Here is a 27,644-nt window from a genome sequence, read left to right on the forward strand (position 1 = left end):
TATGATCTACCGTGTCAGGTCCAAGAGGACAAGGACAGTGAGATTTTTCGAGTCAGAATTGATTCTGAGGTAATTGACAAACTTGACCGTGTCTCTGTGCTATGATGAGGGTGAAAACAGCAAAGGCAGCCAGATTGGAGTAGGTTTAGGAAGTGTTTTATTTCAATAGCACTAATCATACAAATCAGTTTAGCACATAGTGCTTTAAATAAAAAGGAGATGGATAAAAACATAAATCATGTAAACACAATGAGAATGGATTTAAAATAAACAATGACATTTTAAAGAAAAGAATAGAGAATAAAACGTAAGAGCAGTTCAAGATATTAACTTAAGTAGGCTACTGTACATCTATTGGTAAAAACAATATAAAAAAATTATGTTTTAAGATCTTGCTTAAAAGTTAACGCATTCTCAGACATTCTCAGGCAGGGTATTCCAAAGGTTGGGGGCATAAGAAGAAGAAGGCTGCCTCAGCGTGCCTCTTAGTCCTGGCTGTAGGAACCATTAAAAGCTCAGTGAAAGAGGACCTGAATGGCCTAGTAGGTGTAGCCTATATTTTAAAAGCATGTCTTACATGTATGATTGTGTATGGATTTATAGACTTATAAAATAGTCTTTAAATCTATTCTAAAACTGTCAGGTAACCAGTGTAGTGATTTTAAAACTGGTGTGATGTGAACCATCCTAAGAACATGTGCTGCAGCATTTGAATCAGTTGGAGTTGACTAATTGCTTTTTTGGTAGGCCAGACAGGAAAGCGTTACAATAATCCAATCTGCCAGTAATAAAAGCATGCATTAGTCTTTCAGTGTCTGGGATAGGAAAGATTTCACCTTGGCAGCGTTTCTCAGGTCATTTTTTATATGGGCCTCAAAGTTAAGATAAGAGTTCAGCATGAAACCTAGGTTTCTGGCTTGGCATTTCGTATTCAGCGTCAGTATTTTTAAGTGCACTGATAGTCTCTCTCTTTCACCTTTTTCACCTATGATCACTACTTCAGTTTTTTCCTGGTTTAACTGGAGGAAGTTAACACATTTATGTCAATACCTTCTATCAAATGGTTAACTGAGCTGTAGTCAGGCCCGTGCATAAGGGGGGATAAAGGGTAATGCTTTGGGGGGGCCCATGAATCAGAAAAAAAAATATTTTTCTGTTTTTATTTTTTTAAATTAAATAATCACTTACTAGAACAAAACTATATTTTACCCAAATGTGGTTCGTTGCTTTGATAAAATGTAGCATATTACCAAATTACCCCCACCCCTCCCCCAAAATGGTATAGCCTAAGTCCAATTGTGTGCAACGTCATGTGTGAAGTGCTTTGTTCAAGAAAAAAAACTACTGGTGAATATCCACTTTAACTAGCCAGGTAATTTAGTTGTTTTGTTAGGAATTAGCTACGCCGGGACCTACACATAAATCTGGATCGCAGAAAAGGAAGGAGAAAAAACACAGGGAGCAATCGAGGGCACTGGACCTGAATAAACAAAATGTTCTTACAAACATTTTTGTATTAGCGCAGAAGAGCCAGGGTAACGTTAACTGCCAAGAAGTAGAAGAGCTAGCTAGAGCATTTATGGTGACATCTGCATTGCGCTGCGGATATTTTGCACACTACCTATAAGTGTAGCAGGAGGTACGGAAGAGCATTAGGGCCAACAACTGAGTTCATTATTTTTTTAAGCTTCTGAGTTTAAAGTCAGAATTTCTGGCTTTAAAGTCAGAATTTCTGAGAAAAAAGTCTGAAATAACTTCTGAGATTTAAGTCAGAATTTCTGAGATTAAAGTCAGAATTTCTGAGAAAAAAAGTCAGAATTTCTGACTTTAAAGTCAGAATGAATTTCTGAGAAAAAAGTCTGAAATAACTTCTGAGATTAAAGTCAGAATTTCTGAGATTAAAGTCAGAATTTCTGAGAAAAAAGTCAGAAATAACTTCTGAGAAAAAAGTCAGAATTTCTGACTTTAAACTCAGAAGCTTTAAAAAAAAAAAAAACTCTGCTGTTGGCACTTATGCTCTTCCGTAAGGAGGAGAGAGATCATTCAGCAAATTAAAAATAATAAAGAATTATATTCGCTCCACAATGAGTCAGGAGAGGCTCAATAACCTGCCAATACTCTCCGTTGAGTGCGAACTGGCTCAGAAGATTGACTTTAAAGACATTATAAAGGACTTTGCATCCAGGAAGACCAGGAGGATGTTGCTGTAAGAGCCTGAGGCAAAGAGGAAGAAGCAATAAGGTAGGAAAATACTTTCTACATCTAAGCATTGTGTTTTGAGTGTAGCAGATCTTTGTTGACCTGGTTGTAAGGGTTTGTGTGTGTGTGTGTGTGTGTGTGAGAGAGAGAGAGAGAGAGAGTGTACGGGTGTGCGTGCCTGCACATCATGTGTGCTTATCTAGCCCTTAACACAGCGTAAGTCTATCTGTTTGAGAGCACATTGGTTTGAGTGAAGCAGGTTCACTGGACTTTTTCTGGGGCCCTGTCATTACTTTGCACGGGCCTGGCTGTAGTCAAGGGGTGTCACAGAAATGTAGAGCTGGATGTCATCAGCATAGCTAATGTTGTTCCTTTTCATGACATCGCGTAGGGGTAACATGTACAGAATGAAAAGTAAAGGCCATAGAATTGATCCCTGTGGAACCCCATGTCATCTCTGTCATGTTTTTGAGATGTGGTGGTCACCAAGGGTGATGAAAGACTCCTGGCCAGGGCTGAGTTTCCCAGAGGCATCGTAGCGCTACATTCATCGTAAGCTACGGCGTTCATCATAGCGCTACGATGCCTCTGGGAAGCTCAACCCAGTTAAATAAGTCCTGAACCAGTCAAGGACTGGACCGGAGAGGCCGACCCAGTTCTCAAGTCTTCTAACAAGAAAATTATGATCTACCGTGTCAGGTCCAAGAGGACAACGACAGTGAGCTTTTTCGAGTCAGAATTGATTCTGAGGTAATTGACAACCTTGACCTTGTCTCTGTGCTATGATGAGGGTAAAAACCTGACTGAAAAATATCCAGGATACAATTTGCAGCTAGAAAATCATTTAGCTGTTTGAGTACAATTCCTTCTAGAATTTTACTTCAAAAGGGGAGGTTGGAGATTGGTCTAAAATTACGGAAGACTGAGGAGTCAGTTGTTTTTCTTCAGAATGGGTTTTACCAGGGCAAGTGCTGATGGAAAAACGCCAGTACTGAGGGAACAATTAACAGTAGATAAAGTGTCCACAGGTACAGAAATAACTTGAAGAACTTGGTGGGAATAAGATCTAGGGGGGAGGTAGACAACTTAAGTTGTGACACCACTTTGCTCAACATCTCTGTGTCAACCACTGCTTCGTGGAGGAAGAGGGTCATCAAGCAAAACATGTGGTCTTGACTGGGTGATATTCATCTTAATGTCCATTATCTTGTCTCTAAAATATGCTACACAAATTCCTCACACTTGGAGGTAGAGGACATGTTGACAGGTGTATGGGGTGGGATTTAAGAGGTTGTCAATCGTTGAGAAAAGCACCCTGGAATTGTTTTGATTTCTAGAAATCAATTTTGAGAAGTGATCTCCTCTAGCATTTCTTATGGCCTTATTAAAAGAGTAAAGATGCTCTTTAAGAATATGGTGTTTGGACCTGTAGCTTGGTCTTCCTCCATGTGCACACAGCTCTTCTGCATGCTCTTTTAAGTTGATTTATCTCCTCATTCCTCCATGGAACTTTTTGTTGAGCTATGACTTTTTGTGAAGGCCCCACTTCCGGGGTCGTTACACTATTTGGATTTATCATTAATTTAAAATGATGGTTTAGGAACGGGGGGAGGGGGGGGACCAAAGGAACAATGATGGGGAGCCCAAGGGATCAGGTCTGCAGAAGAACAGGTACGGGGAAAGGATGAAAGATAACTACTTGCCAAAATCACTTAGAGGACAGAGACAGACGCTGTTATGAGTTCTGAACTGTAACTGCTGTAACTTAACTTATATGCTAAATATGACATGGATGAAATCCATGTCATCCATTTTTGGAATATTTTTGGTAAAACGTATTGGATGAGGTCCTTATTCTGTTACCAAACCCAAATATTCTGGAACAATTTTCTGCGGGAAGGTACACTAGAATATTATAAATATTTCAGGTATTTATGAATCATTTAACTCCTGTTTACTCTGAAGGACTGCCAGGCAACCACTGTAGCCCATATTGCTCAGAACCCTGAATCTAGAATCACAGACCCTAACACATAAAGGGATGCTATGACAAACTGTAATGGATAATTTAACAGACCATCTCATTCATAATCTTTCCCCCAGAAGACAAGATTCAATGTCAGGACTGATAATGTTTATGTGGACTGGATTATAGTGCACTGCTCCTTTATCAGAGTCCGGAGGTCTGCCCAGGCCATATCTTTGATATAGGGAATTCAATTAGTGAGGACAATTATCTTGGATCTATAAGGTTGGGCATAATCTGATATTGTGACGTGCCATGTAACATTATTGTCCTCTCAGCTAACTGTGTTTCAAGTGAAGGGGTGTGGTCACCCCATTTAAAAATAGACCTCCTAGGAAATCAAGTCACCCTCCAAATCCACTCTGTATTGATTTAAATTGAAGTGAGTGCACAAAGCAGCCTAAAACACCACATCTACCATACATGCTTGATTCATTTTACATTAATACTTATCATAACAGGTGAGTCTGGAGGGTGTGTTGTGTGTATTGTGGTGTTGGACACTGTCTACCTACCATGTCCTCCACTGGAACTAGATAAGGTTGCATTGTTGTATGGTGGTGGACTCAGTCACTGCCTATGTGTGTGTGTGTGTGTGTGTGTGTGTGTGTGTGTGTGTGTGTGTGTGTGTGTATGTGTGTGTGTGTATGAGTGTGTGCGTGTGTGTCAGCATGTGTGTGTGTGTGTGTGTGTCTGAGAGAGAGAGAGAGAGAGAAAGAGAGAGAGAGATGTCAGAGAAGACAATGTCAGAGAAGACCCTGTGCAAGACCCCACGGTACGCTACTGCATTATAGACAGACAGTCCTCATTACTAATTAATAATAGGAGTAGGACACTTCAAATCCTATAGTAATACATTTTTGTATAGGATGTGATGCACCAGTCGCTCTACGCCTATGTGGTTTATTTTCAGTGATTAGACTGACTGTTGACTGGCACAGCTTTAGGTGGTGATGGAGAAATTAGCTTAATGTATTGATGCTTTTTTGTGCGTGGCTTTAAGCCAGCGCACCTAGTATAGCGTTCGTCCGGTTATCACTCCCTCCCTCCGTTACTGCGGACAATGTTGGCCTGCATTTCTCTGTTGGCACCACAAGAGGCAGTAGTCCCAGCACACCAAAATCAAGAGGACACCAAAATCAACCCGCCGATCTCCACTGCACAAGTAGAGTAGTGGTGAGAGCATTGGACTCCTACCCTGGAGACTGGGGTTGAAGACCCGGTGGGGATGACTTTATGGGACTATAACCCAAACCTCCACATGTTCATCCTTTCACTCCAACCTTTACCCCTTGCCTTATAGATAAGATCCTGTCCCAACCCCAACCCATATTCTAACCCCAACCCACACTAGGGACTGGAAGAAGGACACCAAAACCCACCCGCCGATCTCCACTGCACAAGTAGAGTAGTGGTGAGAGCATTGGACTCCCACCCAGGAGACCGGGGTTCCTGGTGGGGATGACTTTATGTTATCATCAGTGTAACTGCTTTAGCCACTGACCGCTACCATTAATGTTATGGAAGCTGCTGCTAGTTGTTGTGAGCCCATGAGCTAACTGGCTATCCCGCTCTTATTGTGCTGGATTAGCATTGGAAGCATTGGAACTGATGTGTCCAGGTGACAAGACCCATCTTTATTTATCAGACATTACCGTCCTACCAGTCCCACACAGAAACAAGCCAGCCAACACACATAAGCCAGGCTGGACCTGGCCTGGTTGATCCCAGTCCCCAGTCCGCCACTGTAGGAGGGGGCTGTTCCTTTCATTGCCCTGTAGGCTAGCACCAGAGTTTTAAACTGGATGCGAGCCACTACAGGAGCCAGTGTAGGGAACGGAGAAGGGAAGTTGTGTGGGAGAACTTGGGGTGGTTGAACACCAGGCGAGCAGCAGCTTTCTGGACAAGTTCCAGGGGTTTGGCGCTGTTTCATCAGTAAGGGTGAATCCTCCTCCTCAAGCATGAATCTGCAGGAGCGTGTGACGGATGTGATATGTGCGGAGAACGACAGTTGGTCATCCAGAGTCACACCCAGATTCCTCGCAGTCCGAGACGGTGTCACCACTGTGTCTTCAATGGTGATGGCCAGGTCCCGGTGCGGGCAGCCCTTTCCCGGGAGGAAAAGCAGCTCAGTCTTGTTCAGATTGAGCTTGAGGTGATGTGTCGTCATCCACTCTGAGATGTCAGCCAAGCACCCAGCTATGCGTGTCTCCACTTGTGTATCAGAAGGGGGAAATGACAGGACCAGTTGGGTGTCATCGGCATAGCAGTGATAGGAGAAGCCATGCGAGCGAATGACAGAGCCCAGAGATGAGGGAAAAAAGGAGAGGACCCACTACACCAGCGCATTAATGAAAAAACAGTCAATAATACACTATAGCATGACTTTGTGATCTTTAAGCAAAGTGACAGAACTGAATAAGGTTATTAGCAATTGTACATTATCATACTATAACACAATTATGAATGTTTTCTCCTACACTTTACTTACAGCCAACAAATACTGCTCATATGACCTCATAATTGTGTTATAGTATGAAACAATTGCTGGCACTTTACTTAAAGCTCACAGTGTCATGCTATAGCATATAATTGATGTATATAATAATAATAATAATAATAATAATAATAATAATAATAAGTTATTTATAATTTACTTTTCATTTGAAAATCTACAGTGAAAATCTAGAGTGCTACAGGTTTAAAAGCATAACACAACAAAAACACTACAGAAAAAAGCACAACACAATTTTAACAAAGGCCTTTTTGAAGAGGCCGGTTTTCAGACCTGCTTTAATTAAGGTATTTAATTGGGGCATTTTAAAGTAATTAACAGTAGTTTTTACAGCAAGGGCTAACAGTGGAGGTAACTGTCAAAATATGTAGCTCTAAACAAATTATGGGGATTTTGTCAGAGAGTATGTGTTTGTGTCAACTTTGTGTTTGTTTGAGTAAAGTGCACCACTGGATATAGGCCTTGTGTCTGAATACAGATGTATTATGCAAATACAATGTGTGGTTTGCATTTATGCACTTCTATTTAAGAAAATTATGATAATAGGTATAATTTGAAGTAATAAGATGGGAAGTGTAGCACAATGTAACCACAGAACCAAAATGATGGAGCAACTAAGAGATTCGCCCTAGGCTTCCAACACAATAAATATAAACCCCTAGATACTGTATAGCTTCTTAAGTCCTAAAACGATGAATGCATATTCTCAGAAAATAACTCAAAAGAAGGGGATTTGATGTGACTTATCTTGTTTACTCTGGGAGGAGACATACCTAAGACTAGCCAGACAGCAGCTGTGAATGGATCAGTCTGTTTCACAGCTTGGGGAATGTGTTTGTGATGTGCTGGGCCGGCTGGGCTATTGTCACCAAGGCAACAGGCATACAAAGTCTCGGAGCAGCCTTGTGCCAATGTCTGAGTCCAGCACCGTCAGACTGCTGAACATTGCTTTGGTCAGACAGACACAGCATTGCAGCAAACCTGTTGACAGATGCAGTATTCACAAATGAATACAGTAGTTATCAGTTTAAAGTTATATTTAAATATGGGAATGCTCTATTAGTGGAATATGAAAATATTGCATAGCCTACGTGTCAGAAAATTATTCATTGTTTCATTATATGCACAATGAACCACCAGAGGGCATTGTTTGCTATCTAAAGCCTTTCAATAGAAACCCAGAAGATAAGATAAGACTTTCCCAGGGTGAAATTTGACTGTTGACTGTAGCCTATGCCCTAGGCCTACTGTCTTGCGATACCAGACTTTTGAGTGCAGTGTTTAATTACTGGACCTTGTATATTCGCCACATAGCAACTACACACAACACACACGTGAGTTGACACAAACACATGCATTGGGACAGATGCATGTGTAGTCACTGGTGGAATTTATCCTCTGCATTTGTCACATCCAAGCTGTCCTTCTCCAGGGCATCTGTTCTTCTGCATGTTTTTCATTTTGGGGTTCTATGTGGAGGGAACGAGTGAGCACAGGGAGAACATGCGAACTCCACACAGACAGCCCAGGATGTTCTTGCTGTGAGACGGCGGTGTAACGCAATGTGCCAGCTATTTGGGGTTCAGTGTCTTCCTCAGGGGCACATCAGCACGCAGCCGGGAGCTGGGATCGAACCGGAGACCTTCCGTTGCCCAGTCAGCCGCTCTACCTCCCGAGCTACGTGCAGCCCCCAGAAACTGACTTCAGAGATTGATTCATGAGTCTAGCCCTATTGTGGTCAGTTACTGCAGGTCCCCAGATGTGCCAGTGTACCTAAATGGATGACATTGATGGAAAAAGAAAACTCCATTAATGCAAAATTACATTTGGAGAACTCATAAGACTCCATTTGACCAGATTATGTTATTGCAGTTAATTACAGTTTTCCTGAGAATAAATGCAATGTGTTAAATGTATATGATCTCATTTTACATTGTACAACATGCATGACACTGTTACATGACACTGATATATGTCAAGACAGTCCAGTCATCAATGTCAGATCTGGGCCTTTGCCTTCCTCAGTCAGAATGAACTGTGGTGAGGTACTGCTCTCTGGTGGCTGATTTCTCAACTGTTTCTAATGTGAATCACCACATCCAAAAATAGGCCTTGCAATAGCATAACATTGGTACTGTATTATGTGTATGATTCTACAAAATGTGTAAGCTAAATCCCATAGCTTCCGAGCACAGCAAGCCCCTTTATCGATTACTTAATGTTGGTGTTATTCCAGATGCACACTATGTCTAATGACAGGACAGTGGCAGCATCTCAAACATCATTAGATGCGTGGCTGACATGTAGCCCTAGAGGATCACAGGAGCAACAACTCCTGCTTCACATTGGACCTGTGAAAGATGACAGCAACCCAACCACAGCCTGATAGATGTACATCATCTTACCATTGACGAAATTGCGCTGAGATGGTGGAATGAGCCCCCTCTACTGGTCTTTCACAAGAGGCTCAAGACCCATCTCCTTAAGGACCACTTGGGATCCTCTTCAACTGACCTCTCCACTGCGTACTACAGTATCCCCTATGGTTTCTTACTGATACCTATCTTAGTTTAACTTACATCTGTGTGTATGGAAACCACATCCCTAAACTGGGTTTATATCCATTGGGCTAACCCCCCAAAATCTTTTCCTTGTTCTATTACTACTGGTGTCTCTTGTTCTTAGAAGGCTCTACTGACTATAACTGGGATGTAGCCTACAGTCAGCTCACTAATAGTGCTCTGATCTAGCATTGTAATTACTGGTGTCACTTGTTCTTATAGAAGGCTTCACTGATGATGAATGGGATATGGTCGGTTCACATACTCTTAACAAATGTAGGCTACTTATTGTAAGTTGCTTTGGATAAAAGCATCCACTCAATGAAATGCAAATACACAGATTCTCAATAGCCGCGACCACGTACGGGTGTGTGAAGCGGCGCAGTGCTCATGTGCAGCCCAACCCATTTTTTATGGACATTTTTGTGGGCCAACCGACCGACAGAGAGAGCTATAGAGCTGCTGGTCGCAGCTAAACATGCATGCATCATCATGCATCAATAATGATAATCAGAAGATGTCTGTGGACCTAAAGCCCATCTATCCTGTTAATGCAAACAAATTCCTTTGAGTCGACAACTCTTGAGCCCCGATTAGAGTCTATTACAATAGCTTCATTGTCATACATAATTCTAACCATACCCACACATAGTAATCAGGCAATTCACCCTGCTGGCCCACAGCAGAACATATCCATCTGGGGAGCCAAGCAGTGCATATAGTACCAACCTGTCTGCAGGACAACAGGGAGTCACACCTTTCTGGTAATTACTTTCTGACCTCTTTTAAAAAGCTTTCAGCTGACTCCAAGCAAGGCAATAATATGTTTCTGCAAAGACTCAAAAAGACAGTAATTGGTTTCAGAACTCATTGCATGCATCATGAACTGTGTCAAAGAATACCGGTGGGGCCGGTGACCTCCAGCAGGTTTGATTCCAATAGTGTTTTAAGAGCGTTTTCTTCTCCCCCATTGTTTAGATCACTTGGGATGTAAACCCAATCATAGATTCAGACACTTCACTTTCTTCATCAAATAATGGCATGTGTTAAGAAACTGGTCAATGCCTTGGTTAAGAATCTCAGAGAGGGAGATGCACCCAACATTATTGAGAACTGACTTGCTACAGTAGATTGCTGCTGGAGATTAAAGGAGAGCTCCATAGATCAGCATCAAAACCCTGGTATAGTGAACACATTACCCTAGATCATAAGAACACATACTGAGTAGAGCTATCAACACGCAGCATGGATATTCATAGCTTCATTAAACAGCATTTGGAAGATCATCTCTTTTATATGAAAAATACTGTATTTAGATTAAGAAGATTATCTATGAAAAAATTTACAATGAAGACAATTTTCAATACAACTTTGCCCTTGAGAAAAAGGCTTTCAACTGAGTTAGCTAGAATTTGAGGTTACATTATGTGAGCTCTTTAAAGGACATTAATCTAACCTTTCGTGTTTCAGTTAGCTCACACTGCATATTATGTCAGATTCATAATGCTGGACCAGGAGAACCATTCCCCATAATAGCCCGCTCCATCAAAGTTAGAAGAAGCTCAATGACAACGAAAGACTTCATAGATCACATTTAGACTCATATTCAACATTAGACAGTAGTTATTTAGTGCATACATTATTATGACAACATAAATCTTCAGGATTGTGCATTGCCGAATGGAGTTCGTATAGGACCAAGTATTTCTCAATACAGCAACAAAGGAATGACTAGAAACATGTAGATATGGCATTGGGAAGGAGGTAGACCAGAGGCAAATTAGCTATTTGCTGTGATAAATGTCTTGACAATAATGAAACAGATGGCCCCCGGTAATTACATTCTTACAAAGACAATAGTCATCTGGATATCCCTGATCACTTTTACACTTCCTTTTGTGTCAACAACAATTATAGAACACTTAAAACAATTACAAGAGTAATATCACAAAATATGATTATAATAAATAAAGTAGGAGAAGAATGGCTTAAACACATCTATACTCTCTTTCATTACAGTCCCGTAACAGTTTGATTTTCAGATATTTTGCTGGATATTCTTTGAGTGACATTGGACCTACCGCTGGAGGCAAAGTTGACGGTCAGGAAAGTCTTGTCTCTCAAACATGGGCACAACATTTCCCCAAATACCTCTTTAGCCCTCCTCCTGAAGTGTTTCCCCACAATCACGTACAGGAAGGGATTGACTGAGCTGTTGGTGTATGCCAGGTAGCTGGACAGCTGGAGGCTAATGTCCAGGATATGACCCCAGAGGCATCCGGGCGTGAGCTGGAGGTAATCCAGAGTGTCCAGGAGGCGTACCATCTGGTAGGGAGTCCAGCAGATGAGAAAGACTAGAAGGACGGCGAGGACCAGGTGTGTGGCCTTCCTCTCTGATCTCATCCGTGGGACGAACTTAGTTTGACCCTCCTTCAGGGCCCTCACAATATGGCAGCTGCAGTAGCTCACCACTAACACTGGGACCAGGAAGCCCAGGATGTTCCTGAAGACGTTGTGCGAGATCCTCCAGGAGTGGTGGGGGTACGCCAGATAGCAGGCGTCCACCCCTGCGTCTGGGATGTAGCTAACCTTGCGGAAGAGCAGCACAGGCAAACTCAAGAGGAAGCCCAGGACCCAGATCCCCAGGCAGATGTGCCAGGCCCAGGACGCCCTCCTGAGCCTGTTGGGGTACATGGGCCGGACCAGGGCCAGGTAGCGGTCCACACTGACCAGCACCAGGAACAGCATGCTGCAGTAGTAGTTCATGGAGATGGCCACGTTCACCAGCTTGCAGAGCACCTCACCGAAGATCCAGTGGTGCTGGCGGGCAATGGTGTCAGCCCAGAATGGCAGACAGGAAACCATGACCAGGTCCGCAGTGGCCAAGTTCCCCAGATAGACATCGGCCACAGTGCAGGGCTTCCTTTGCAGGCAGAAGACACAGAGGACCAAGCCGTTGCCCATCACCCCCACCACACAGATCAGCACCAAATAGGGGGGCTGCAGGGAGGAAAACAGCCGCCAGAATGCAGTGTAGTTACCGCAGGGGTCCATATCTGGCTCCACTGTGGGGACCATCCACTCCGTCACATTCGGAACCATTAGAAAACTGCAAAGAAAAATGTACCGTCTATGATTATCTCCATCAATTTAAAGAATAACACAACACAAACTGTTTTTTTTAAGCAGATTCTAAACGGAGAACCTGAAAACCATAAGTAGATATAAAGGTTGATCAAAGGTTGATCAAGGTTGGTCAAGGAACAACCTAAGAGGATGACTCTACCAGGTGACGTGTGGGATATTCCTGTGCGTCAGATCATACATTCACCAGTGGGATAACGGGAAACAGATACCACTACAGTTGATCACTGAAGACTGTCTCAAAAGCCGGCCAAGGCTTCTTATTCATTCCAAAACCCTGATTCACTGCAGAAAAGTTCCATGATAAATCAAGTACTTTTTGTCTGATCATCAGCAAGGTTATGCAACTCAAAGTATGAAGGCAGTCTCTCTAGGTCATTCAGTAAACTCTGTGTACCCTTTAAAACGTTTACCCTTTAAAAGCACCCCTTAGGTAATGTTCTTACTCAAATCAAACATAATTCACCAACAGTTAAATGTCAAAGTGATAATAATCAAAATACTTCAGATTTACTCCAACTTGATCTCACTTGTAGTATCCCTTGACATTTTTCTTCAGTAACTTATGGTATTTCCAATATGGCCTGCACTCACTCACAAGGCGTCCAAATAGAAAATAAATGGTTGTTGATCACAGCCACATCTGCCTTATTTATTTTTTTCCATGAAATGAATATGCCAGTTGGCCGTGAAACAACTCACCTTATCTCCAGAGGTCCGGGTGCTCTGTGGTCAGATGTGCTCTGGGTCTAACCAAGATGTGTAATCATGACGATCTTGCTCAGTGTTTGTTCTGCGAGAGTGGACCCTCTTATATGAGCAGACCGGAGATCATCACGTCGTCACTCTGGGGAACGCAGAACGCTGCCTTTTTTCACCCCACATAGTTCTTTCTGGCTCATCCAAATGTTATCCACTAACTTCTGGTACTGTATCCTATTTCCGTAGATATAAAAAGAGACCACATTCATCTTCTCCTCAGTGACAGCTCACAAATCGAATAGTTGTATATCAATGGTGTTGTGCTAGACTTGCTGTAAGTGATGAAAGGGCCCAGGTTTGAGTGATATATTCTTCTTCTTATTAAAATATATACGCTGACTCTACAATGAATTCCCATGTCTGATTTAAAGGCCTATGGGGACATGGTACTGTAAGTGCTTGTCTAGTAATTCCTTTATTTCCACCAAGCGGTAGGATTTTGATGCCTTTAACTACTTTAACTCAACCGGTCTGAGATTTGATAAGACCAATAGATATTTTAAGAAATAAAATAAATAGATGAAAGAAAAATGAAAGAAATGGAAAGAGTTCTGTTTTTTGTTTGTCTATGTGCAATAGGAATGCTGTAAGGAGTTTATGTTCCCTTGACTATAAATTGGTCTCATAAAGTTCTCACACACAAAAGTTACATAATCGCTGGTGTTGGGTTTATAGTCGATGTTTCTGGCATCCACCGGCCTTTCACACTATGATTCCCTGGAGCCTTTAGGCTCGTTCAGACTAATCTTGTAAAGTACAGCCTGCTACTAGCAGCAATCTTGTTCTTAGAGAAAAGCTATTATAATGTATTGTATGTTGAGGAGCATTGGGTCTGTCTGATTACCACCATCTGTAAGATCTTTTCTTTGAGATTTTACACAACAAAGACCTCTCTCTCTCTCTTTTGCACCAAGGCAGGCTCTGCTCCCTGGAACAAAGCTGCTGTATTTCTCTGGGTGAGGTATTGATTGGGATATTGCTGTGTGCTGAAATAGCTAAATCAATCAGCGGAGAATGAGTGAAGCAGTAACCCATTCACACTGTAATCCTATATCAACTTGTCCACAGGGTTACAGGAACACACATTAGCCACAGTTGGTTCCCCAGGGGTCATCTAAATGAGAGACACGGTGTGCTTTGTCAATTCCCAGCCCCTACACAGAGGAGAGCACAGTGACACCCGGTTGTTCTTTGCTATCCATCATGGTGATCAGTGTGTATTTATCTGAGGAGATATTTGCAGGGGTATTTGTGTGTGTGTGTGTGTGTGTGTGTGTGTGCGTGTGTGTGTGTGTGTGTGTGTGTGTGTGTGTGTGTGCGTGCGTGCATGCATGTGTGTGTACGTGAGTGTGTGTGTGTGTAAAGGATGTGTGTGTGTGTGTGCATGTATGTGTGTGTGTTGTCGGGACATTGCCTCTTGGTGGTACTGGTGCCTGGGGCCATTGTTATGCCAAGATCAGACGGTCATCTCTTTCTCTCTCTCTCTTTTCTATCTCTTTCTCTCTCTTTGTTACACACTCCTCTCTTTTTCTTTCTTTCTTTCTTTCTTTCTTTCTTTCTTTCTTTCTTTCTTTCTTTCTTTCTTTCTTTCTTTCTTTCTTTCTTTCTTTCTTTCTTTCTTTCTTTCTTTCTCTCTCTGTTACACCTCACACCTCTCTCTCTCACACACTATTTTCTCCCTTTTCAAACCGGGTCACACAGAAGCATGCAAGGAGGCAAGCTGCACCACAATCTGCAGATCAGCCTGTCAGCGGAGATGAATGACTTAATTAAAATGGGCAGCAGTGATGAGTTAGTGGGAGACTTGGAGGTGGATGAGAGTTTGAGAGTGGAGGGTCTTACTAAGACATCTTGTCCAATCATTCCTGTTTTGTATATTCAAGGAATTAATCTATACAGAATGACGAATGGATGCATGGATTTGGATGAGAAGGATATTAACCAGGTGACCCACATCTTGCAGTGTTGTAGTAATAATGTATTAACAAATGCATTATCAATATACTGTACCATCTCCCTCTGGATGTACTACTACAAGCAGATAGATATTACAATCTTTATAGTAGGGTCTAGAACATCACTTTTGTGACCATCCTCTGGCTAACATGTTTTGATGATTGATTTGAGTTCTATGGACCTTTTATTTAAAAATTGCCATCAGTTCCCTCCCAAAAATCCAAAATACCTGCTGGCGCCATCTTGACAAATTAACTCTTGAACCTGAACCTCTTGAACCTTTCACATAAGTCATGTGGATTCAGATTCTGAACAGTTTGACATTATGAAATCATTTTGACCCAGAAATCAGTAGAGTGGAAACATAACTTTCGTACAGAAAGGTAAGATGTGATGTTTGAGATTTGTTAAATTAAAGCATAAATCCACTATTTTGGACTTCAGGGCTACTCATGGTCTGTCTTACATGAACCTGACACAGAGACTATCATTTCCCTGATCGCCTCAGCATTGAGCCAGCTACAGTTGTTCTGCAGGCGCACCCCCAGCTACAATGGAAGTCAATGGGGCCAATGAGATGTTGGAAAAAGTCCCAGCTCAGATTGCCTTGTGTCAGCCAATAACCCTATGGAACCACACAAATAAACATACACAGTGTGTGATGACGAGCGCTACGATTACTACAAGGGGAGTGAGCTAGGAGATGTACTCGTGGATGGAGGAGTTATTGCCAAGGGCTCCATCGATCATGTGCTGAAAGGCAAGCATTACAAGAGGGCGCTGTGTTGCTTGAGGTTCATGTATGAGGCGCTAATGAGTCAGCTGGTAAAGGAGAGGCTCATGCTCAGCCTGGCTGACGAGATGAGGGATAACCTTGAGATTCTGAGAGATACCAGTCTCTCCCAAGACTGCTGCTCATGTGGCATTGGAAGGTGATGCTGACCCCAAGAGCCTCATCACCAACTTCTTCACCCAGGTGGAGGCTAGTGACATGGCAGACTACTGGAGAGACTTCCTGTCCATGACAGATGCACTCGAGCAGAATGTGCACGCAGTCCATATCTGCAACTAGGATGAGTGTGTCAGCTCTCTGCACCTCATGCTGCCGTGGATGGCAGGGGAGGTGGCTGCTTGACTTCTGGGTAATAATGACAACACTCCCTGCTGATCAGTAGTCCTTCATACTGACTTCACTCAGTCCATCACAGGAAACCCCTACTCCAACATGGCCTAGGACATGTAGATCCAATGAACAAGGGCAGCAAAATGACGTACAAAGGGCACCAAAATGAGAAACAGCAGCTGGTTCACTCCAGAAATGGGAACAATGTGGCCCAGAGCTGCTGAGATGGAATAGAGCGCTCTCAAGGCAGTGATCAATCTGGTTGAGATCAGTCAACTTGTGAGCCTCCCAGAATTGCTGAAACATTGTGTTGTCAAGGAATGTGTGGCCTTATTCAACTCCAACGGCACATATGGCCAACAGGGGAGTGGCATATTGGGCTGCCATTCTGGAGGGTGGTTAGTTTAATTTCGGCTCAAGGATCTGCTGCTCTACAGCGACCCCATCTGATGTCAGAGTCACGGTCACGGGCAGTAGGTCGAGTGTGATAAGATACCAAATTGATGAAAAATGGGACAAAATCAGAAATACATTTATTAAAAAAAACAAAAAAAACAACAACTGAGTCTTTGCGCTCCCCCCAGTGCATGACTACTGAGGCTACACCCCCGGGTGTTACATAGCCCTGAGGCTCCACCCCCGGGTGTTACATAGCCCTGAGGCTCCACCCCCGGGTGTTACATAGCCCTCACTAGCCCCTCTTGGTCCCCTTAGGTACGGCCAACAATGTTGGAGATAACACTCTCCGTATCTACAGTCCCTTGTCCCAGCATACGAGAAAAACATAATTAAGTCTCTGCCTGATTGACAACGAAAAGCTTGTCTAATAGGTGTCGCAGAGAAATTTTAAAGGTATTCACAGTTACACAAGGGTTTTGGGCAAAGCCGTAACCATGGAATCAACATTAGGGGGGACCAAATCTTATTTCCATTTATTTTCAAAATAGTTTTCTGTAGTTGGTTGTCATAGCAACGCCCGTCAATAGAACATCACATAGAGGGGGTTTCCCGTTTAATGTGCTGGCTAGAGAAGTTCTCCACTACTCGAGACCAATCGGAAAGGGAATAAATAACACACATATAAACAAAAACAAATACAAAACTGCTTCCCTAGATGAATCAACCTTGTATAACTAAGATATTCGCTGGAAAAAAGGTAGTCTTTGCTGCCCTCTAGTGGTGGGTCAGAAGTATTAATAACTCCTATACTTTCATAACAAAAGAAAAAATAATTTGTGGATCCGCCCTGCAATTCAGATTCGCTCCAAAATCTAATCAATTCCAGGGTACCTTGGGCGGAACATGTACATGTACAGTACCAAGGATGAATGTCATAGAGTTATTTGTTTTCGAGCTATGGTGTGAACAAAATGCCCATCCAGCCACCCACAATCCCCCCCCCCCACACACACACACACACTCCACCCTATCCCTTTTACCTACCCTGTAATATCCTGTCTGACTGCCGATGACAAACTAAACACATCAAAACATGCTAGCCAGGGGATGGTCATAAAAGTGAGTTTCTAGACCCTACTATTATGATCACTTTCCTTTAAATGTCACTGCTCCATGTTTTGTGTTGTGAATGCTACTTTGTTTTTTACTGTCCATACAGTTGCGTGCATTTTCCAAATGTTATCTAATGCATACACACACCTGATGCTCAGAGCCTTCTCTCACAGGTCAGCCACTACCTCGCCTCGTTATGTAATTACACACCTGGCAATACAAGGGAACCATTTGGCTGTGAGCACAATAGTAGCACAGTACGTGTCAACACTTCCAAGAAACAAACATTCTATTAACAAATGTTCACAGAGAAGAGATTTAGTACAGATAGAGAACACAATTCAGGCATTTGTCTGTTCAACTCTTGAGAAGCTGGAAAAAGATAGCACTTACATCTCTGCTAAATGGGTGAGGTCTCCATACTGTGTAGCAAGTTGGACTATGCAGCTGCTTCTCAGAGAGGCTGAGGCATTTTGGGTAGTGACAGATCGACCTTCAATGTGATTCTCATTTATATCTGCTCTTCCCAATCCCTCAATGTTAGGAGTGGAAATGATGCATAAATTAAGCGTGATGTGTTGGTGTACCTTGCTAAGTGACAGAAAAAGTCAATGCTCTCTAGAATTAATATTCAGTTTTAATGAATGTTCCACCTCCATAATCATTTCCTGCAATGGCAGTGGTGTGAGTGTAACACAACTCCCAGTGGAGCCAAACTGTCTCCATGCACAGCTAATGAGCAGAGAAGGGCAGTGCTCAGAATCAGTTTTATTGCCAGGTAGTCAACACAGCAAACCTCATGTTTGGGTATTCCTCTCCTCTCTCTGTCCCTGCCGTTCAAAAGTACAATCATCGGCATTCAATAAAACATGTTTCACATGTTATTTAACACTGTGATAGGAACTCCTTTTGTCAGGCGAGCAGCGGCCATATGGTGTCCCCTGGACCCAGGCAGGGAGACGGCAGACCTGTGTTCCAGACTCCAGTCAAAGTCGTCCAGAGGGGGAAGCGGCAGCACTCCAGCCTAGCTTTGTGATGGAGTAGAGGCTTGAATGGTGCAGATAGGGGATTTCAAGGGATGGAAATCACCCACAGCACTTACTAATAATGTGTTTACACATATCAGTAGCCTAAAAACTTTTTTATTCAATTAAATAATTAAATTAAAACTATTGCTGCTGAAGAAGAAACGAGGGAACAGCCTGACATGGACCAGAACTTCCCCTGCATGTCTGGCTACTGACTAATCGCTAATGGCCCAAGATATTGTCTTGTGGGAGGAGCAATTCTCTGAAAACCCCTAGGGAGTGTCAGTAACTGAATTTGATAAGATCGTCACTCAGCCAGACCTCTCTACATCCTCCTCCTCCCACAGAAGCCTAACCAGCAGGTATAGCTTGTTGACGCACAGGAAGCAATCAACCGGGAGGAAATTGTATGCCCGGTGGTATCATGGATGTACAGTATTAGGGTATGCAAAACCAATAAATGTGATGATCATTTCAAATTTAGTTAATGGGCTTTGATAATTGTAAGGCTTAAGTATCAATGGTCAATTCAGCTTTTACACTGGATGTCAGGGAGTAGGTTTAAAACACAGCACTGTAGAAATGTATGTAGACACAAACCATTAAAATTGACCTGGCACCTATTTTCCAGTGGCTGCCTGCCCTGACTGTTATCTGATCCTTGCAAAGAATAACACTTATATCACTGTTCATGATTGTGCCCACCTTGACGGATATGACAGATTGTCTTGTGGACACAGAAAGCGGCTCCTTTTTTGTCCCTTCCAGATTCTCTTCCCCTTCGGTTCAGCATTGCAACACTCCACTGCTCAGCCCGGGGCCCGGTGGTGTTTACATAGATAAATTCTCCAGGACCATACAAGGGCTTCTTCCTGTCAGGCCGGGCCAGGCCGGGCTGGGACGTCTCAGAGGGAGCGGCGTCTCCCCCAACTCTGGCCCACGCAGAACACACCAGCGGCAACGTATCATCATAAGAGATGTTTCTACATGTAAACACCGACACCCACACACTCTCACCCAAGAAAGTTTGTGGCTCTACTACCTGCCAAGTTCTATTCATATCCCTCTAGGAGGTGTCCGTCTTCATTTCCAGTAACAGTGAGACGCTGTTCTCTTCTCAGCATGATGACTGGTGCTTGGTGACCTGGAGCCTATAGTTGATGAAAGCCCTTCTGATTGCTTTTCTATGGAAAATATGGAGAGGAAAAGGAAGAAATACCATCACAGGTGTTCAATAGAAAAGTGTAATTAACCTAAGACATGCCCATGGTAAGAAGGAAGCAGGGAAGATTGCCCTGAGAAGGTGGGTCTGTGAGATGCTGAGCCTCCTTAGGTTTGGAAAGTCCAGTCGAGATGAAGACATTGATGGATTTCCTGTCAAGTCTCAGAACGGGACAGAGGAACTGAATCACACAGATGATTTCCCCTAGTCTCTTCTCCAGACAAATGTCAGGTTTGGTGAGCGTCAAACAGGCAGGCCAATAGCCTTAGGCAGCATAGTGACCGCCTCAGGCTGGGCTTTGAAACTGACACTTGCAAACAAAGGTGAAGATAAGGCAACCCACGACAGTTGGATGATGAGCTTTGTTAGCAAAGATGAGCCATAGCTTTTTTGAAAAAGTGATTGTCAAGAAGTCTTAGGAATGTATTGTGGAATTGTGAGCTCTCACAAAGCCATTGCCATACAAGAAAAAATACAGGATACTGAAGCATCGTGGTTGGCGCTGGAAAGAAGGACGACACCAACACAAGTTTGGTCTCCCCTCACGTGACTGCGTGTGATTTAACGTACCACCAAAGAGGAAGCAGTCAGGAAGGGTGAGCCCTTAAATAGTGTGATGGTGACTGCCACCAACAACAATTCCCCGCCCCAAAGGTTCTGGGATAAATTATACCTCAACAGTCACAACATGCGTCCCCCCCAGAATTTACATGAGTAACTGAAGCCAGAGCGGCAGGGGGGTGGGAGGGCGGCCCCAGCGCGGGGGCCCCAGCAAGGAGGGAGTTGCAGTAGTCCAGGAGAGAGATGACCAGGGCCTGGATGAGCGCCTGTCCCAACAGTGACCTGTCCCAACCCTGTGTCCCAACAGTCACCACAATACTCCCCATTGAGACACCAGCTGTTAGGTGTCTCCATACTGTAAATATACAGAGTCTCAAACCTTTTTTCATGTTTTGCTTTCCCAATCTAGTCAGTCTTATTGGACATAAATTATTATTCCATAAATAATTATTCCTTTCTGCACAATTTCTGTTTGTTTGAAAAACATATTTTCCTTAATCTTTTTTGACAAGGCGCTACATTCTTCTGGTATAAAATCTGACCTTTTCCTGAAAAACAATAATAAAGTCAACTCTGAATAATAGTCCTGCTTTTACCAGCTTTCTATAAAACTGATCCATCTCAGTTTATTTCTGACAGCGCCATCCAAATTTCTGTCATCTATCGTTCTCCCCCTGATGACCAACCCATTAATTCCTGGACATCATAAGATCCTTTGTACACATAGAAAACTAGTTTACCTGATGCTGCAGAGTGATAAACCATCTGTCAAGGAGTTATCCTGGACGGTGTGTGTGATAATTGGAGCTGGCCGTGACCCATCCGCCATGTCAACAAGCATTTATAAGCAGAGGCCTGAGTCATCAATCTCCTCCACAAGTCTCAACAGGGGATCGGCTGCCATAATTCATCAAAGGCAGAGTGACAGCCAAATATCTGCCATTGAAACCTTTTACCGGTATAATGATGTACGTTATTGACGCCTTGTCTTTTGCAAAACACAATATCACAACCCCAGACAAACAGGTGTTCACTCTCACTAAGATATGAGACAGTGGGAGCAGCACAGGGCTGGTAGGATTCCCAGAGCGCCTCTCTCTTCTCTCTCTTTCCATTTAGGTTGTTAGGCCGGCTCGCAGAATGGTTATTGCCTCTGAGCAGCCTCTCCTTCCTAATCTCTGCTCGAAGAACATTGCACCCATTGTTTTGGAATCAATTTAAACAAGCCCATCCCATTCAGGCCCCTGGTACTGTGAGGTTACGCCATTGGGAGAGCAGTTACCATGGTGACAACGTCATGGAAACAGGGAACCTGTCTAGCACGAGGGGTTACCATGGGTGCAGGTGGTAATCATAGCCAAAAATAGAATGTCTGTGATGGGATATGAGGGATATATTATGGTGATGGATGTTATACAATATATTGTGTATGTTTCACGGGGACATGGGACCTACAGAGAGGAAAAAAAACATGCTGGTTTGCTATTATATAACAACCATTAAATGAATGAGCCAAGAAAGTGACAGATACAGTATGAAACTTGACGTTCCTACGTAATGATCCGTATGCATGGCTCTGGGGGTCTTGGGTTTGTTTTATTCCTAGCATCAACCTTCTGTTGACTACAGGCCTCGGGCCAATCAGCTTCCCCCAGCTGAAAAAACAACCACAGCTATCATGCTTAAAGCCGAATGTACACTGTACGACTGAAAAAATCTTAGATTGGAGATCTAAGACTCCGTCTCAAGACCATACGACCATACAATTTGTGTATTCACACTATGCGATTTCTGTCAGCCGCTATTACGCCCACAATTCATGTTGGCTGAACTTCTACGTGATCTGCGATGTACGACGAAAATATCTGAAATGCCTGATATTTTGTCGGGAGGTCGTAGCCTCGTTGTAGAACGTCGTAACAATGAATCGCAGATCGTACACCTTCTCACACTGTGTGACTTGCGAGTCCCGATTTTGCATACGATGAGCTATGATTGTCTGCGACAACCCACGACCACCTTACGACCTCAGAATCGTGGGTTTTATCGCACAGTGTACATGCGGCTTTAAGGGGCTATCTCTCCTGTCCATCAAAAAGATTTGGCTCGCAATCATTTTAGCATTGTATGATGTTTTATATTTTACATTTGCCTTTCTTTATGTTGTTTTGATACACAGTTGGCACCTGGCCTGATTCATGAGGCTATGGGTTCATTTGTCTGACATTTTACCCAAAAGACATTCAAAATCGTACAGTAAATCATAAAAAATCCTCTTGAAATTAGAGAACAATTCAGCCAGAGAAATCCAGCGCTTCCTTACTGGATGAACAACAAAAAAACATTTAATTTTTCAACAGAATGTCAGGAATAGGTTCTCCTAGGCGTGAAGATGACCTCTGGGTCTACTGAGGTCAGACTCACACGGAGAATGTTAGGAGGACAACATACCAGAGCGAAAACAACCTCGGGGCAATAATGACTCTCTCCAGCTACAACCAGCCGTGGGCTAGCTATACACACGCCACACAAACAAAGATCTCCTATCCGTAGTCTACAAAACCAGAACGCTGCTATGGTGTACTGCTCTGTGTGTAACTGGATACATCTTAAAGATGAATCCAAATGGATGTTCTGTGGTGCTTCTATTGGTTGTCCATTGGGAATGGTGGCGTCAGCGGAAAGGGTTTTGAGAGATGGGGTTGGCTGGTCACGACTTGCTCTTCCTTGGCCCCATTGAAGCGTGGCATTCAGTTGGGCAGTGTTGGATGAGAGAGCTGTGTGGGACAGCGGGGTGCTATGTGAATGCTCTGGGGACCCCCCCTACCCGGGGAAGAGCGGAGAGGAGGAGGGGCGAGAGGAGGAGGATGTGTCAGATCATTCCCGAGAGCTTGATCGTTGAGACGTCCAGGTTGGCTGAGTGTGTATTCATGCAGAATGTGAGCCTGAGTGGTTGCAAACAGCTGCCCCTGTTTCTCTCTGCCCTGCATTCACAGACTTACGCAAAGAACTGCCCCACTTGATGTGAAGATGGAGAGAGTGCTGTTCACGGTCCATCCAGACATGATTCCAGTTGCTTTGAATCAGTGTGCCCAGTCTTAGTTCATAGAACTGGAAATATTGGCTTCAACCTTGTATGACCCCAGTATAAATTGGGAGTAATGGGTGTTACACTTTTGCATCACTGTGATCTGAACAATGGGCCTCATTCACCAACAAAGTAAAGAAGTTCTTAGGAAGGATTTCTTCTTAAACTGTAGGCTTACGCCGTTTCTAAGAAAATTCTGGCATTCACCAATGGTTTCTCATCTGGGATTTGTTCTCAGAAAAAAATATACAAACACTGAATAGCAGTCGCAAGTAGGCCATTTGAGTGCGGACATGTAGACTATGCAAAATTGGTGATTGCGGTCACCTCAATTCTACAGTTGGATGATATAGCCTATGATTGAAATACAATTATATTTGCATAATTCCCAATAATGTGTCCTACTCATAACCATAATTTCCATTGTAAACGTGTGTCAGAATACCTGATAGCCTATGTCATTGTTTAAATCATTTCGCTCCGAAATGCTTGTTATTCGTCTTGATCAGTCTTGGAGATGTTGAGAAAATATTTCGATTGTGTATTAATAATGCGATTTTAGTGTAAATTAATGAGTGCTGTGTTTTGTTTGAATTCTTTGACCGTTCTGCAAAAGCACCGTGTGATTTCGCTGTAGGCTATCATAGGCCTACATAAGCTATAATACCAACAAATCCATGACCATTTCATCAATTGGTGATTGCGGTCAACTCAATTCTACAGTTGGATGCGAAGTGTGCTAGACGGAGAGTCTGCTGCGGAGAGGGTGGTAGTCCGTGTCCCTGGTGTCTGTATCCATATCGCCAGCGGCGGGCACACCCAACAGTGCTGTTGTTCCTATTATGGCGCCAATGCGCTGGTCGAACTCGGACTACGGTGGGCACGCCGGTCCACCTCCAGTGCTAATAGCCTACCTATGTTTCGCAATGCGTTTTTTGCTGTCCGATTTCACATCCGCCCATTTCTTTTTTATTTCAGGAATTGTGCGCCCTTCTCCTGATACTAGGGCCTAAATTAACTGCACGGGTGATCGCATCCCATGTTTCATTCTTTTGTGTTGCTTTATAGCCACTGCTGACACTACTGATTATGACCGCCCGTCTATCCCAGCTGGCATTTCAACGTTGATTCACAGGTGATTCAACGTCATGTGACTACGTGAATCAACGGTGGATTAGGTTTTGATTTTGAAAGGTGAATTAACGTTGATATCTCGACGTTGTTCCAACATCTTACTCTTAAACATGGGTGAATTAAGGTCTTACAATCAACGTTGCATCACTGTTGAATATGTGTTGAATTTGAAATCCCAACTTTGTTTCAAGTCTTACTTCAACATAGGTGAATTAGGGTCTTTGAGTCAAGGTTGCATCACTATTGAAATTGCAACTTTGTTTCACCTTCTTACTTTACAATAAGATGCATACAATACAATGCATGTAGCCACGGAGAACAAAGGCATAAACTTTTTACAATTTTATTTTACATTAGAATCAAGATGCACATGTAGGCCTGGCTACAACAGCTGTGAATGGGGTTGCAACAACTCTGACAACTGTGCAAATAGCAACAACATCAATCCAACAATAATGTGAAAAATAAGTGTTTGTGGCACTGGCATGCACACACACAAACACACATTTTGTGACCGCCTTCTACACAGCAATGCTACAGAAAAAGGCATGCACAGTCAATCTGCCAGCTGGTAACAGCTTTTAGCTTTCTTAACATACAGCCTCTGCAGCACAATACGACCCAGGATGTAGCCATTGTTAAAACGCGAAAGCAAAACCAACTCATCTAGCAAGCTAAACAATATAGTAAGCATACAATCTACAAGTAGAGGCAAACGTTGGACAAAGAGGGAATGACTGATCAGCTTGTATATATGTAGATACTAGCTACGTCCAGCTAGTGCGAGACAAACATTACACATGATGCACCGCACCAAAATTTCCAAAGAAACTATGGTGTCCATAATACAACATCCTCTGAGGTCCACGAAAGGAAATTCGAATCTCATCTTTGTGCAAGTGCAAAATAAGGATTTGTGGCCAATAAAATTTATTTATTGCAAAGATATATAAAGCAAAACCTTTGTCAGGCCACTTTTTACCCATATTGTGCATTAAAGGGATAAGGCAGGTTGAAGACATCATGTTGACGTTGTTGTACTGTACATCAACGTACAGATCTTCAACATAATTTCAACGTTGATTTATAAGTATTTTATCAACCTTTTTCAACCATTGAGCATCCAGTTGAAACGATGACTGACATTAATCCAACTATATTTCAACGTTGAAGGTTGGTTGTGTGCCAGCTGGGATTGTTGACCTCCTCCAGCAGTAGGCTCCACTTCAGCACTGCAGAAGTTTTTTCTTCTTTTGGCCGGCGCCCCATCAGATTTAAATTTATGCTTTGACATGATCACTAGCTTATCCTTCAACCACTAAGAGAAGGCAGGTGCGAACTCATCCAGCGGTTTACGAACACGTTGTGAATCAGACGGGAGCTTCCCTTAGAAACGTTCTTAGGAAGAAATTTAAGAACAGAACTTAAGAAGATATTGGTGAATGAGGCCCATTGTCTGTATGTGTTTGTGTGACTCTTCTTTGCTGCATTGTGACAAATGTCCACATTGTGGACAAATAAGGCAGTAAATCTAATCAAATCTGATCGAATCTAATCTAATCTAACCTATCTAAAGTCATCACTAAGAGCATTAGAGCATGGGAGCACTGGGAATTTCTACATTGATTGCTTAAGTGGAATCTTGTTACACTGTTTTAATGAGCTTGATCAAAGGCACACACACACACACACACACATACACACACACACATACACACACACACACACACATCTTTTTGGTGGGTGGGGTCATGTAAGACTTGAAAGCATCATATATAAATACAAGGACTTTCATGACGTAACGAGTGATGCAAGAATTCCTGCAACTGACCTAACTATTGCAGTGCCCGTGCTGTTCAAAACACGCCGATCGCTTATACAAACAACTTCACACTCGAAGCTGTGCGTGCCCGTTGACTGCAGTGCAGTTAAAAACATGCCTGTTCAGAAATACAGACCTTTTTTGTGTTTGTAAACAGGTTCAACAATTCCTTATAAATGCTGTCGCTATGCATTGTTAAATTTTTCTTAAATGCACTAAATAAAATTAATCTACTCATACAATAGATTGAAACAACTCCCCTTCCTTAAAAGTCTTTTGAACAAATAAACTCAGTAAAGATCTTTTTCCCAAGTCAGTTCACTCACTACCACATTTGTTTCTACTGTACAGTATATCAAACATATGGTCACATACATACATACATACTTACATACATACATACATACATACATACATACATAGATGTGTGCCTTTATACTGTAGATAGATGGAATTGCTCAGAATATGTTTACTGATCGACACAAAAATGCAAATGTCAAATGGTGAACTGAGTATGTACCATTCTTAGATGATGATGAAGAAGATTTACAGACATGATCGATCTCAGACAACTTTAATTACCCCAAAATACATTTTATATCCAAGCAGGAAGATAATCCTATCTCTCAGTGAATTACAACACCTGCCATATGACATTTAATGATGATACAGTAGTTTAATAATAACTTTTTGATACAGAAGACTATAATTACAGTGTGGGTGAACACATCAGTTTCCACCTTAATAAATGGTTGTTTTGCTTCAGATACTGCTGACAACTTGATAACTGACTGCTCAGATATGCAGAGCTTATACACTAAATGTCCATGGTGCATGTTCAGTTGTAAAGTAATTTAGATTTCTAATAAAAAATGTAGCTACTGGTGCCTACGACATCTTTGAGACTCAATAGTCTCAAAACTTCTGAAAACTACAATTTCATGTGCACTTGAAAAATACAGTGCAACAAATTGTTAAGCCTTCCCTCGCA

The 27,644-nt window shown here is 42.7% G+C and overlaps 1 protein-coding gene across 1 annotated transcript; it reads right to left on the reverse strand.

Annotated features, from left to right (window-relative positions):
• Nucleotides 1-11,314: 11,314 nt before the first annotated feature.
• Nucleotides 11,315-12,403, reverse strand: LOC311310566 (B2 bradykinin receptor; the record flags this gene model as incomplete). Its single annotated transcript, XM_084440076.1, has 1 exon — nt 11,315-12,403. One exon carries the CDS (start codon nt 12,401-12,403, stop codon nt 11,315-11,317), a length of 1,089 nt encoding a protein of 362 aa, XP_084296202.1.
• Nucleotides 12,404-27,644: the final 15,241 nt, after the last annotated feature.

Source organism: Borostomias antarcticus, assembly GCF_949987555.1.
Source record: "Borostomias antarcticus genome assembly, chromosome: 6".
Classification (NCBI taxonomy): Eukaryota; Metazoa; Chordata; class Actinopteri; order Stomiiformes; family Stomiidae; genus Borostomias; species Borostomias antarcticus.